Source organism: Amphiura filiformis, chromosome 5 (assembly GCF_039555335.1).
Source record: "Amphiura filiformis chromosome 5, Afil_fr2py, whole genome shotgun sequence".
Classification (NCBI taxonomy): Eukaryota; Metazoa; Echinodermata; class Ophiuroidea; order Amphilepidida; family Amphiuridae; genus Amphiura; species Amphiura filiformis.
Window position 1 is genome coordinate 59,507,589 of NC_092632.1, and position 14,916 is coordinate 59,522,504.

The 14,916-nt window shown below is 36.0% G+C and overlaps 1 protein-coding gene across 1 annotated transcript in view; it reads right to left on the reverse strand.

Annotated features, from left to right (window-relative positions):
• Window positions 1–9,838: 9,838 nt before the first annotated feature.
• The window catches only part of LOC140153457 (uncharacterized), a 33,655-nt gene continuing 28,577 nt past the window's right edge, over window positions 9,839–14,916 (reverse strand). The window contains exons 10-13 of the mRNA XM_072176214.1: window positions 13,322–13,391; window positions 12,652–12,703; window positions 10,368–10,392; window positions 9,839–9,923 (exon numbers count right to left, since the gene is read on the reverse strand). Of these exons, the coding sequence (XP_072032315.1) occupies window positions 9,857–9,923; window positions 10,368–10,392; window positions 12,652–12,703; window positions 13,322–13,391 (214 nt within the window). The 3' untranslated portion in view covers window positions 9,839–9,856. The remainder of the gene's footprint in view (window positions 9,924–10,367; window positions 10,393–12,651; window positions 12,704–13,321; window positions 13,392–14,916) is intronic.

The following is a 14,916-nucleotide window of genomic DNA, read 5'->3' on the forward strand; positions in this document are numbered from 1 at the left end:
ACTGGATGGTTTTAAATCTTCTTGGATTATAAAATTACAATTACAATTATGAAATTAGTGACAGCAACTTAATTGTACAATATTTTTAAATTTAAGCAAATATACAAAATGTTTAAATATATACAAATTCCACTTAAATACAATTGCCAATGTGTATTTATTTCTCCAAAACAATACAATTAAGAAATATTGATAAAATATGCACCAAGTCAAATTATTACTTTACACAAAACCAATATAAAAGTTATTACTTATGAAAATTAATGATTTATTACAAAACTGTAGAAACACTAAACAGATTCAATTTTTTTTTCTCAAAATTTTATAGACTGTATAAACACTTATGTCAATAATTTATTGTATTATATACAACGATTAAATTTAATCAATAAAACTGGTGATTTATTGTGGTTAATATATTTGGAATCGATATATAAAAATGTATATACAAACTTCAATAATAAGATAGTTCCCAGTTCAAAATCAAACTTAATTTGGTACACTTTATTTTTATGCACTGTTTTTTATGATAAGTTATTTAAATTTTTGATTACGGTAATTGATTTTGATTGTTATAACTAAGAAAGGTTATTAATCAGATAATATACAGACACTACTTCTAAAGATTTCACTAATAATTTTGTTACAATTTGATGGATCCAATCACGATGCAATCTACTGACTAAGTAAGACTTAGTCTTTTCTTAAATGTTTGGATTACCTTAATTCATACCTAGAATAAGGAAATATTACTTGAAAATATACTTAATAATTCAAATTGAATGAAAATGTATTGTTTCCTTAGTATACACTAATATTTAATGTGCTAATCAAATGTTGACACAAGAGTAGGGAAAGAAAACCCTACAAAGGTGAATAATAAATCCAGCTGTCACAACTATTAGACTATAAAATTTCAGGTGCTGTGGGAAATGAATTGGGAAAATATAGTTATAATAATGAAATGTTTATAAATTGAAGGATACAAACCTGCAGATGAAAAATAAATTAAATACAAAATACAAAATAAAGGTGAAGCTGATAAATGACAAGTATTTTCACTGAATAACAAATTTTTAAGCAAATAGGACAAAGAAGATGAGCCTAATCTAAAGATCTATAAATAGATCAATTTTCATTAAAATTAAAAGTTTAAAATATAATTTGAGGATTTGATTTGTTGTAATTACGAGTGACCAGTTGAGTAAATCAAATTTATTTCTGCTAATTTATGAGTTTGAAATATCTAATTATTGCCTTCTGAGTCCTAAATGCACTAACAGAAGAATTTGAACTTTTAACAAATACTAACCTTTAAAAAGAGGAAACGTCACCATTAACAACATGGTCCGTACTCCGTACACTGAAAATAAATAGAGTATTATTTATGGTTAAGTACAAGTTCTTCAATCACACCTCAATACAATGTTTATTACAACTTAAATATGAATTATCCCAGTCAAATCAATGAAAATAAGGGGTTAACTCACCGCTAATTGCAAATAAAGTCAGCTCTCAAATTGCATGAATCCAAAATGGCGCCGATGGCTGGGGAAGCAGTGGCATAGCTGCTGGGGGAGGGGGGGGCAGGGGGGAAATGCCCCCCTGGCAAAATTTGCCTGTTTGGACCCCCGCCCCCTAGTGCAATTTGGGCCACGCCCCTAGCGCAAGGAAAAAGGAGAGAGAACGGAAAAAAGGGAGGAGACTAGGCGCCTATAATCATTTTTGTTTTGTTTCGTTTTTTTTGCTCTTCACTTTTTCAAACCACAGGGAAAAAAAATTGGGTCAACCTTTTCGGGCTGTTGAGGAAGGGGCGGCAAAACTTTTGTTTGGTGGATTTGGGCCCCCCTGGAAAAAAGCTCAGCTACATCACTATTGGGAAGGGGATGAAATCAGGGATTCAATATCGGGATAAGGAACTAAAATCATGTACTACGATTCAGGATGATGTGTCCTAGGTCTAGGCAATAAATGGCCATTATAATTGATAATACAATGGTTAATCAATAATAGACGGTTTATCCCACTAGTATTATCCTCCACCATCAGTGTGATTCCAGTCTCTCTTAAGTCCACATAGCATGTTACAAAGGTGGGGAGACTAAAGCATGCCGGGGAAACTTTGATTACTAACTGGTAATTGACACTGAAAAAGGTCATCAGGTCAGTGGTGGGACTGGTATATCAATCATCTCTATGACCAAAAGTGAAATAGGTCAGTATATCCCCATGCTTTATGTGGCACTTCTGCAACAGTCTAAAATTTGTGAAGGAAGGTTGTATTCATAGGTACCTCAATTTAATTATCGTAGTGGATACCTACCGCCTGCGCCGGCATCCACTACTCAAAATATTGGACCTGCCTGTCGGCTATCACACGGTAGAGGATAGGCAAAATAAAAATTCCTATCATTTATTCTCTAAATATTCATACGCGATACATGCGATCCAATCATTTTTATTTATTTGACAAACGGAAACGCTGAACGAGGTCACTAATCAGGCCCGTACGCAGGATTTCATTTGGGGGGGGTGCTGATTTTGAAAAAGTGGACTTTTTTCCTAGGGGGAGGGGGGGCAATTTTGTGAAAAGTGGACTTTAGTCCCAAAATTTGGACCTTTTTGTCCAAAAAGGGTAAAAACCTGATTTTTTTTTTTGCTCGCTACGCCGCATAAACTCCCAAACTCCCAATTTTGGGACTTTTTGTACACTTTTCCAAATTTGGGGGGGTGCGTCGCATACCCCGCACCCCCCCTGCGGACTGGCCTGTCACTAATAAACAACAGTGGACACCCACGCTGTCTACATAAATATTAGTAACCTCCGCGCGCCCCCTGTTGCCCCCCAAGTAAAGATCTGAAATTACTCAAATTTCCACTTTTACAGCAATTTTGCGACAAATTTGTTGATTTTGTGCCACCTGAAATTCACTGACACCTCTGAAAACAATTCCTGGTGCCACCACGGATACACTAATTGAACTAATCTACATTTGTATTAAATACCAAAGAATTTTTTTTCTTTCTTTTTTATTAAAGGACATTCGCTACCAGACCAAATTTGACATCTATCTAAACAGAAAATATACATTTCACGAAAATAATTTTGATAAACAATTTTACAAAATTAATTATTATAGCCATATTACTAAGAACATATACATTCTATGGTGTTAAAAAGGGTAAAAGGTGGAAAACTTTTTATCTATAATTAAACATTAGTTTTGCATTGACATTGTTTGCAAGGAAATTTTTTTGAAAGTATATTTTGTATAGGCCTATTTGTATTAGGAATCACATAGCAGCCAACGGCTGAATTGCATGACATTTACATTAAAAATAGCATTTTGAAAAATACAATACATTATAATTAAAACACTCACACATTAAAAACATAAAAAATAAATAAGAACACATTATAATTGCACTTGACTGGATTTGGAACAATATCAAAAAATGATTGGCAAGAAAAAACAAAGTCACACATTCTATTCTACAACTGCAGGGTTGTAGATAGCAGTTTCAGTGCTGGATGGAAATTTAGAGAAAATATTTCAGTGGTTTAGCTTCGACATGCCAATTTTTTTCAAGTGCTTTGCATGCATTTTAACCAAACACTTATTCGGTCGCCAAAAGGTGCTGTATTTATTTTTAACTTTTTTTCCAAAATCCAAACCCTCATGTCAAAAGAAATCTACACAACTGGTCTTGTTGAGCGTAACAGCATGTTGGATTTTCCTGTGGTAGATTTGAATTAGTGGTAAGTGCATTTATGCAGTTGCGTTGGCGGTGTACGGACAAATCACCTGTCTGCGTGTGTGTACATAGTCCTTGTGGGATTATTTTGATGTGTGCCATTTGAATCCGCAACACTGCAAACAGTGCAAAATCCAACATGGTGTTACGAATCTCTATGTATGGATTTTAGGATACTCACATTTTGTTCCACTTTTCAGCCTTTAGTAGTATATTAGTAGTATAGATTATCTGTAATAAAGAAAATATAGGGTTTAATTATTTTTCAGAACCTTATGAATATACGCGATTTATTTTCCAATCACAGATAATAACTTTGAAATATGTGGACCCAAATGTAGGTTATTGAAAAAGTGTAATCACCGCATCTTCTGACATAGCTAAAAGTACACTTTACAATGATCATGGAAATAAGAGAATAATTCTCTTATTTCCATGTTATGATTGACCGCACCTTGTGATGTGTTATGCTGAAACAAAAGATACAATTAAAATTGTGTTCTGTTTTCAAATTTAAAATGAATAAATTGCGACAAAAAATGAATGTGAAATTTGATGGTTTGAATGAGGTTAACGACTTAACTTACGGCATATGTGACAGAGATAAAGGTAAAAAAAAGAAAAAAAAACAATAAAATACATTAGCAAATAGACTTCAAAAAACTTCATAACTTTAAAACAAAGTATGCTAAACCTTTGGTGTTTTCAGTAAATGAAAGCCTATTGTATGTATAATGTAATAATTACAGTAACTCAATTTTCAAAAATGTCTCCTTTGGCCCCCATGGATCAGATCGTGTCACATATAATAATATTGCTCGTATAATGCTCGGACAACATCGTCATCATATCATTGGTAAGCTTATATTATGAGGACAATGAATATGACTCGTAACACAACATCACCACCACCAGCTTCGAAAGATGCCACTAGCTTGTCGAAAAAAATCAGGAATTGCAAAGCGTAGCCACTCCTTCATCGCCAAAAAAAATCCTGAATTTATGTCTAAAATTGGCAAAAATCAGGAATTCCTGATAAATCGGGAAAAGTGGCATCTCTGCCAGCAACCTTCTGAGTTCTGATAATGAGTTTGATGATGAGTTTGAGCGTGTATTTCTGGTCCATCATGTGACCAATAACACAATACAATTATGCACTTCACACTGACCTGTAGGGGTGCCCTGAAGTTGAGCTCTTCTGCATAAAAACATTAGCGCATTCCACGGAGTGTGCAATTTATATAATATGTAATAATCTTCTTCTCGCTCTCAACAATGTCCTGCCCTCTGCATATTATAGAGGAACTTCTTCCTCCAGGCGTCCTGTTGTCTGTCTTCTTCCTTGGATTCGTTTGGTTGACATTTGACCCTTAGCTCTTGGTCTTCTTTCTCTCGGTTTTGGAATTCTTTTTTTCCGACAACCGGCACTTCGTGGACAACAGTGTAATCTGTATGAAAATAGAGAGTAAACATTCACAGGATATCACCAGCATGTATGATGAACTTAGGGATGAAATCAAAACTTGACCGGCGGTTGAGCGCCGGTTCCGTTCGGTCGTTATTGTTCTAAACAATGAAAAACTTGGCCAAATTCTATGTGATTTGGCAATATTTGACGCTTGAGTGCTGCATGCTACAGCTTTTTGTTTAGGCTCCAAGTCTGAGTGCCGGGCTCTGCCGCCCACCACTGCCCGCCGTAGGCTAGACATCCCTGCCTAAGGCTACGCATTACAATCAGTGCAGTGGTTTACAGTGCGCTGTGCACAGGCACAAAATGCCTACACGTTCCACAAGCATCAGCACATTTTACAGGTTTTCGCTGACCACTACAGCACCACATCTTTCCATAAACCATTTAACAACATATCAGGGACTTTGCTGCTATAAGAGCGCACACCTAGACATTACACAAACACCCATCGAATGTATGTCATCGCCAATCGGCCCTTATGCTTCCGTCAATTGCAAGCCCGGCTACCAGGGACCGGCACTGTAGACACAATACCCGGGACTGTCACTCTGAAATTACCAGAAAGTACGTCCCCGGTACCCGGGACTGTACCCGGGACTGTATCCGGGATGTACAATCAGTCGTCCCGGTAGCGGGGCCATGAAAATACTTAAATTTTGGATTTGCTGATTAAAAACATTGAAAATTAATACAGCACTTTGAAACCCGGCTGGCATGGGGGGACAGTACCGGGGTTTCACCCACAATTTGTGCCCCGGTACCTGGGATAATACCGGGGCATAGCGGGATTATTACAATTGCCTTTGGTAATCTCCCCCGCTACGTCCCCGCTGTGCCCGGGTCCCTGGTAGCCGGGCTTGCAATTGACGGAAGCATTAATTAGCAGGAACCCATAGATTCCAGGATTAGAAATTTGGTGAGAATCCGAGAACCCATTCTTGTAAAGATCATGAGATTCTCTTCAACAAGTTATTTTTGTTTTTGCTGTTCAACATTTTGATAATTGTAATCGGCCAATCAGATTTACGAATTACATCTGTTGTTATTATTGTCAGAAGATTGAATCAGCCAACCAGCCTGGGGAAAGACATACATGCATGTAGCCCGAGGTACTCACACCTCCGTCACTACGATTTCCACTGCACTGGCCTTCTCCGCGTCGAGGGGAAGGAGCAACGTAGCAGGGCCATGATGTGTCGGGCTAACATGCATGATGATTAATGATGCCTGCCCATATCACATATGTATCATGCATGTATCATTTTATGATCATGATCGCCGGTACCGTACATCATTTGTACATCACTACGTACATTTACAATTATGTACGGTACTTGACATCTACAGACTACGCTGATACTCAGCAAAGTCCACTTCTGGATGTGAAGCTGAGGTGTGGGGCCATTGACTAAGTTGACTTAAAATTAAAAACTGGTTACTGATACACACCCATTGACCCGTTGACTAAGTTGACTTGTACTGATAAGCTTTATTAGTTCCAGTAACTGTAACTCGTCACACCTAGACTTCAGGTCAGTAGATGTCATGTTTATGATTATGATAAAGACTGAAGTCTTGCTGGCAGGACTACTGATATTGATAAGCTTACATCGGATGTACTGATGTACGTGAAATCAGGTAGCAAAAATCACTGACTTACCGACTGTCTGAACCAGTTACAAGAAAAGAAAAATTGAGGATATAAACTGAATCTACAAAATTACAGATTACAACCACACACGAAATGACAAATGCTCAATCGGACGGGTATCACTTCTGACTGACTGAGTCTGTATTCCATGACATGACTCGTCGATTGCAAGCATTAATATTCTCAGTTGTTTCGACGCAAATAATTTACATTCCGGTCCAATTTACTCAATAAAAGATTATTTGTATTGTTGTGTATCAGTTTTTAATTAAATCAAGAGCTATTTTACTTCTATTACTCACAAATTTATGAAAATATCCTCCGATCCCGGCAGCCGACGCTGTCTCAATCTCAATTTTTCTTCGGCACAAAATTCCACTTCCGGCAAGAAATTGTAAAAACCGCGGGTGAAAGTGCGTTAGAAATTCGAGGTCACGCAAATCACGGAAATTATTGAGAGGTCATTGGTGTGACATTGTTGTCAGAATTGAAAGGTGATAATGCGGGTCTCTGATTGGTCAACCAGCGAGTGTTGCACACCCCTTCTCTAATTAACAATGCGGAAATAAATACTAACTATGAATATTCATCATTCGGGGATGGTAATTATGCATTATCTCGTGACGCTCGATCAGATCATTTCTGACGCCACGAGATAATGCGTGATTAGTACGTGTATACAGGGATATATAAGCATTTCACGATTTGTTCAAACGCCACGGCTAAATCGATAAAGTGGCGGCGCTTTATGACTTATTCTGTCTTGGTTGTTTAAATGTCATTGAGTGAATCGGAAAGTGGTGGCGCTTCGGAAATTAAATGCATTTAGACGATTTGTTCAAACATCACAAATAAATCGGTAAAGTGGCGGCGCTTGATGATTTGTTCTGTTGTTTAATGTCATTGTTGTAATCGGAAAGAGGTGGCGCTTCGTAAATGATAATATACGGTAAAATTAACAATATTTTGTGATATTTTCCAATTCTTAATTTAATAAAACATCACAAAGAGTCAAAAAATCAGGCAAACTCACACATAATATTTGTTAAAGACGTATTTTATTTCACATGTTGTACAAATATCACAAACAATACAAGAATGCCTACTGCTCTTGGTTAGGTCATGTGGCAAACATTTGGAGCTCTGTCACTTTAACCTATTCCCAATGTCATCACTAATATTACTGTATCAACCCTAAGATGCCTACAACTTCTCAACAAGCCCCTTTAAATACACTTAAGTGCATGCTGTGTCAACCACTGCTTCCCATACGCATGTTTTTCTGCATATCACCAGCCTAGCAGAGAAGGAGTGGATTGTCATTTATAAATCTGCTTTGAGGAGTAGTATCTAGTAGGCTGAAAGACTACACATCCATATCCTAAATCACAATTTCTATACTGTATTCATAACCTCATTAATATACGCAGCAAGTGCAATCCAATCAAAAGATATTGATTGTCTGACCGCGTACTACTTGCGCTGTCATTAATAACTCACAATGACTCCTGACGCACTACAATGACTTCTGGGCGCGCGCGCGTGTGTATATGCTAAGCGTTATGGTAACGCACACGCCTATGCAATGCCTTCGCGCCTACCGTGATTGGTAGCTCTTGTTGTCGGCGCGAATGTTAAATTTGCCTGGTCAATTTTTTTGTAGGGTAGGTAATAACAATAATTAAAACTGGTTATATTTAACAGCGTTTTATGACATAAAATAACATAAAATGCCATTTTGATTTGTTCAAAATATCAGATATGATGGTAATGAATGACAATAATAACTTTGCACCATCTATTTTGAGTTCATTGTGTGAAATTGTCGGGTTTTGTTTTCGGCCTCGGTATCACAAAACCCTCCGATTTCACACAATGATCTCAAAATAGATGATGCAAAGTTAGTATTGTCTAATCAGAATTCAAGTCCATGGATTTTAAACAAATTGCCAAATGCTCTAAATTAGGGATCAGGTAAAAGGTATGCCAGATCATGGTACTATCATCGATACATGACAGGTCTTTAAGATGAAAGGTTTTGAAATTCTGCTATAAAACAATCTGAAAATTAAAAACATTAATTTCTTCATAGAACCATAAAACTGAGTGTATTGTGACTTTTTAAAATAAATTTACATTCTTTTCAAAGGAAAATGAAGAGGCATTTAAAAAAAATTATTAGAAATACAAGACTTATATAATTTGATTTCAAGTGCCTAACATGTCGCATGGATGTCAAGTTGCCATATGTCAAGTTCTAACAACCATGAACTGAACTGTCATCAGTACTACATGATCAGCAAAATTGGTGCAATGTAGGAAACTGCTGACCACATAAATGATTCTATACAATGCACCATGTGCAGTTCAGATCATTCTTAGCATAACTTACATATCAGAATAATAGTGTACACTCGCTTCCAAAATATTTGGCACATCTTTGTCTTCAATTGTTGTTAAAGGAGTATTTCGTGATCCTAGCATCCTCTTTTTATGACATTTATCAGTACATATCCACGAAAAAAGCACATTCCCAAAATTTCAGTTGATTCCGATTTTGCGTTTGCGAGTTATGCATGATTATGTGTATTACACTGCTCCATAGAAAATATGTTGTAATTTCGTTCTGGTGCACCAGAACGAAATTCAAATTTCGCGATATCTTTGCTAAACGAATTAATCTGCAAGAAATATTTTGTACATAAACATTATGTAGGCAGAGTATTCCAGTAATATAAAAATCTCAACTTTTTTTGAGAAAAGTGGGGGGATGAGGCTGTGGATCACGAAATGCCCTTTTAAGTATCATATGCATCAACATAATCTTGCTGTCTCTTGATGACACAGCAAGCAGAATCTTGGAAAACTATCAAGTTACTACCACATGGAATAAAGCAATTCTATCTTGGTAACTTTGTAACTCGGCCGAGACGACTATGAAGAATATTAAAACAAGGCACCTTTTCTTATGCTGTAAGTTATAACCAGCTATTTGTACTTACCTCAGTCATAGCTTTGCGTAAACCCTTCCATAAATCTCGACCACTGTGAAACAAAACAAAAAGACAGTATACAGTTATACATTCTTTTTTATTTATTTTTATAGTGTTAATGGTCATTACTCACAACTTTGTGATGAACCCTACACAAACACACATTGCACATCCCCCCCCCCCAAAAAAAACCCACCAAAACACACACACAATTCCTAGGTTGCCAATTACTGGTTTGTCATTAATCATCTCATTCAAATGTATATCTCAGATGTTTAGACTAGAGATGTTTAGTAAATGTGCAATGTGTGATGACCCTACACAAACACACATTGCACATTTACCCCCCAAAAAAAAAAAAAAAAAACACACACCAAATCACATACACAATTCCTAGGTTGCCAATTACTGGTTTGTCATTAATCATCTCATTCAAATGTATATCTCGGATGTTTAGACTAGAGATACAGAATATACGGAATATTACGATAATTACCTCTTGGGTGATTTACTTCCATCCTCTGAAATCAAATAAAAACAATGTAGAACATTTAATTCTATGAAGTCTTTTCAAAGCTAGCTGTAACAAAATGTCTAACAGGATGTTTTAAATGGACTTAAAATAAAAGCATTATAGTTCTATCTTTTTATGACACAAGTTTATATGCAAAAATGCTCATGCCATTTTGTTATGCTTGTTATTGAAGCATTCCTAAAGTGGTGGATATGATATGTTATATCACTCATACATAAATTCTAGGCAGTTCATTGGTTGATAGCCATTTATCATTTTTACCATCAGCCTCTCCGTGTGATAGTTTTTACCATCATAGTGCTGCGCCGTAGTGCATATGTGCCAAGCCGTGCGCTGACTCTTAGACTCGCCGATTTAGTTATGGGGTGGACACCAAAATGTTAAGTATGTCACGGCAAAACATGGTGTTATGTTGATGAAAATATGTATTCCATATCTTAAATAGTATTTTTAAGTAACAGAATTTATGTATGAGTGATATAAAACAAATATTAACTGTCTTAAATTTGTGTAATGGTCGAAATATAATCACTCGGTGAAAGATGTATTGTTCCATTCATCTTTCACCTTGTGATTATATTTCAACCATCACACTCATAGACATTAAATATTTGTATAATATACTGTAAAAACTTGATAGTTTGCATTTGTGCTTACTATCAAGTCCTTTTGAAAACATGAAATTATACCAAAGTCCTGCACTTTACCAACTGAGCTAATGGGGTTGAGACACAAATTTGCAGGTTTACTTGTTCGTATATAACTATGTGTATTGATGATTTGCTCAAAACCCTTTACACTTTTTATTGATGGGGCATTTCATGTTTAAAAGCGCTTGATAGTAAGCACATATGCTAACTATCAAGTTTTTACGGTATGCATTTAACTTTTGATACACAACTGCAAAAATTATACATCTCTGACAAACAGAGAAACTGTTTGAGACAAGTGAACAGCCCTCGAATTAACCCACGGCACCCATGGCATTTTGCCGTGGGTGCCCATCCCCACTGCCGTAATGCCCTCAAAATATGTCCTTTACCCAAGGCAGTCACATGCTGTGCCCTCTAATGGAAGTTGCCGTCGGTGCCCCAGCCCTGCCCCTTCATTAAAAAATCATCTATCTATGTTTGTGTGTGTTTTCTTCACTTTTGAGAAATTGCCTTGGTGCCCTTCTCAAATTTTCAACAGTTGCCATGATGCCCTCTTGAAATATTACAAACTTGAAACTGCCGTGCTGCCTTGCCTTTTCAGTGAAAATCCAAGGCAATTTTCAACTTGCCCTAAAAAAAGTTGCCGTGCCCCTTCAGATCCTTAATTCGAGGGCTGCAAGTGAATCGGTTTTATCACTTCAAATTGGCACTTATTCAATCTGCATATTATGCCTGAATGTGTTAATTACAGAACCAATCAGAACTACTGAAATAAAATATTAAGACTGAATACTATTTAAAAGATTGCATTTGCATTTTAAAGAAAACCTATATCAGCTATTTACAGAAAATTGAAAGTACTTGCTGGTTAAGGGATCTGGAATGAGCGTTTTGAGCGTTTCGACAGTATATTTTGTGGGACATGAGAGCACATCAGACATATCAAATTGCATTCTGAATACGTAGAATGTCTTTCTGATATCAAATAATTTTCATTTTTTGAAATACACGATATAATACAAATTTTATGACAAATTATTAAAATTTGATATTTGTCACATTTTTGATATATAACAGTCCTCAAAGTAAATTTTATAAATCTAATGATATATTATTTAAGTCTATATAGCTGGGAGGAAAAGCCGAGGATCAATTGAAAATTTTGACCTTTCATATTGAAGATATGGATTTTTTCCCCAAAAGACCTAATTTTTCTTGGTGTTTTGGGGAAAAAATCCATATCTACAATGAAAGTTCAAAATTTGCAATTGATCGTCGGCTTTTCATCCCACCTACATACACGTTAAGTATAAATCATCAGATTCATAAAGTTTACTTCGAGTACTGTTAAATATCAAAAATATCAATTTTTAATCATTTGTCATAAAATGTGTATTACATTGCGAATTTCAAAAAATCAAAATTATTTGATGTCAGAAGGACATTCTTCGTATTTATAATGCAATTTGATATGTCTGATGTGCTCTAATGTCCCACAATAAGTACTGTCCAAACGTTCATACCCCATCCCTTAAGCTAGTCAAGCAGTCAATGAGTCTCTCTCTCCCTCTCCTTCCCTCCCTCATACTCACCATCTCCTTCTGGTGACTGCACATCTCTGTAGTCAATCTCATCTTTTTTTAACTGAAATATGACGAGAAGAATCAAAGACTTTGTTATATTTTGAGCCTTAAAGCCATATTATAACATTTGCTGAGGAAGACGCCCTCACTGAATTTTTAAAATAACTTTTTTTACACGATTAAATTGTACTTTATTAAACCAATATACCCTGCAAAAACTCTAGGTGCTGTAGTTTTGTCAAAATCCGAGTTCCGGCGCTTTATTATTACGATGGAATTATTAGTCGAACGCATACACGATGTTCATAACACACAGTAGGTACACGGTCGTGCGGGACGGTGATATACACAACAAAGGGTCGTACCACAACATGACCGAAGGAGTGGTACGTATTGGCGACATGTGCACTGGTAGTAAATTCCGATTTTCTTTGCTTTGCCGTAGTTGTTCGCTCAAAAATAAAAGGGATATATCTGACAGTAAAAGCTAACATTTTATGGCAAAGAAATGCTAATCTATTTTGTTTGAAAATGTTATAATATGGCTTTAATTGATACAAACAGTAGAGTTTACAATGCTAGTAATAAAAAAAAAAATTAAAAAAAGAAATCCCGACCGACCAACCCAATTGCTAAAATTCATTTGAGGGCAAGCAAACAATTTTTTTCTTGGCCTTACCTTCAGGTAAGTACTTGGCACCAGTCCTTTGTTTCCTTCATCATCTTCTGCCATCCACCATCCATCCTCCCTGAAAATAAGTGAATCAGATGATCAAACCTTAATATATTCATATTACTGTATGTTGCAATGCCAATTATGTCTTACTTATTATCAACATACGACAGCGTTCAAGATTTGACTTACGTTTGGCGGACACACGTGTGAAAAAAGTATTTAGGGGTGAAAAGAACCAAAATTCTTGAATGTTTATATGTTTCCAAGGGTAAAATGTCATCTAGTTTCAGCTTTTGGCACTTAAAACTCCCTATCTTTTATAGATTTTGAGAAAAAATCATTTTTTGGTCCGATTTTTTCTGTTAATTGCCATTTTGGGGTGACAAAAATTTTGACTTGCAGATTTCCTGTGAGTATATGAACATGAAAACTATCAAATAGTGCCTAATTTTCTATTCTAATTGTGTAACAAGGGTACAATTGTGATATTAAAAGCATTGAATGGGATCCATATATTTCTTTATTTTTGTAGCAGGGGTAGAAACTTGAGGGTTCGGGTGACAATTGATTTAGAAAAATATACAATATTCGCATCATTTTCAATTTGAAAACGCCATATCTCCACAATGGTATGAGCTATAGGGATGCTTTAAGTGTTTATTTGCTCAGTATTTCATTAGCTAAATGGTGATATAACAAACAAGTAAGCTAGATCTACAGAAAATAAAATAACTTGCAAAATGCTACCCCACCCCTAAGGATTTTGAGGGCGTGAAAAAGTCACAGATTTTGCAAAAAAAATAAGTCCTTCAAAATTGGGAGGTTTGAGGGTAAACAAAAGACATGTTGCCCTTACCAATGCCTCCCTCTAGAGCAACATGTTTTTTGTTTAGCCCTGAGTATCCCCATTTTGAAGGACTTATTTTTTTTGCTCCAATTTTTGCTCCAATTTGGGGAATTCGGGCAGAAATATGCCTGTACAGTGCTATGGGGAAAATTTTCAAGTTGATAATTATGCATTTTTTATGTCAGATTCAGTTTCTACACAAAATTTCACCCTAGAAAATGTTCCTTTAAGTAGGATATCTTTGACTTTAAGTTTCCACCATTCTGTCCGCCAAACGCAAGTCAAAGCTTGAACGCTGTCATACAGGGAACTAATCCACCTGTAATGAGACAAGTCAGACAACTTATAACACTACCTGTGCTGTATCACACATACATGTTTTATATCTTATTAATTTAGAATCAAGTAGTAGTATTAGACAAATCAAGTAAATAAAGGAGTTACACATCCTACACAAGAACATATAAACTCAATGGGGAATGATTGCTCGCCTCTTAGATCAACCACCAATTTTTGACCTCCTGTATCCTTGTACACTACATAATATCCGTTGTGTGTATTGTATACCCCAAATGCCAGAATTAGTACCCAGTTTCAACCATCATTTATCAGTGGAAGCTGATAGTCTAATGGATAAGGCTCGCCTCTTAGATTAAGCACCAATTTCTGATCTCCCGTACTTGTGTACTTATTTAATGTGATTGCTCACCTCTTAGATTACCCACCAATTTTTGACTCCTGTACTTGCAAA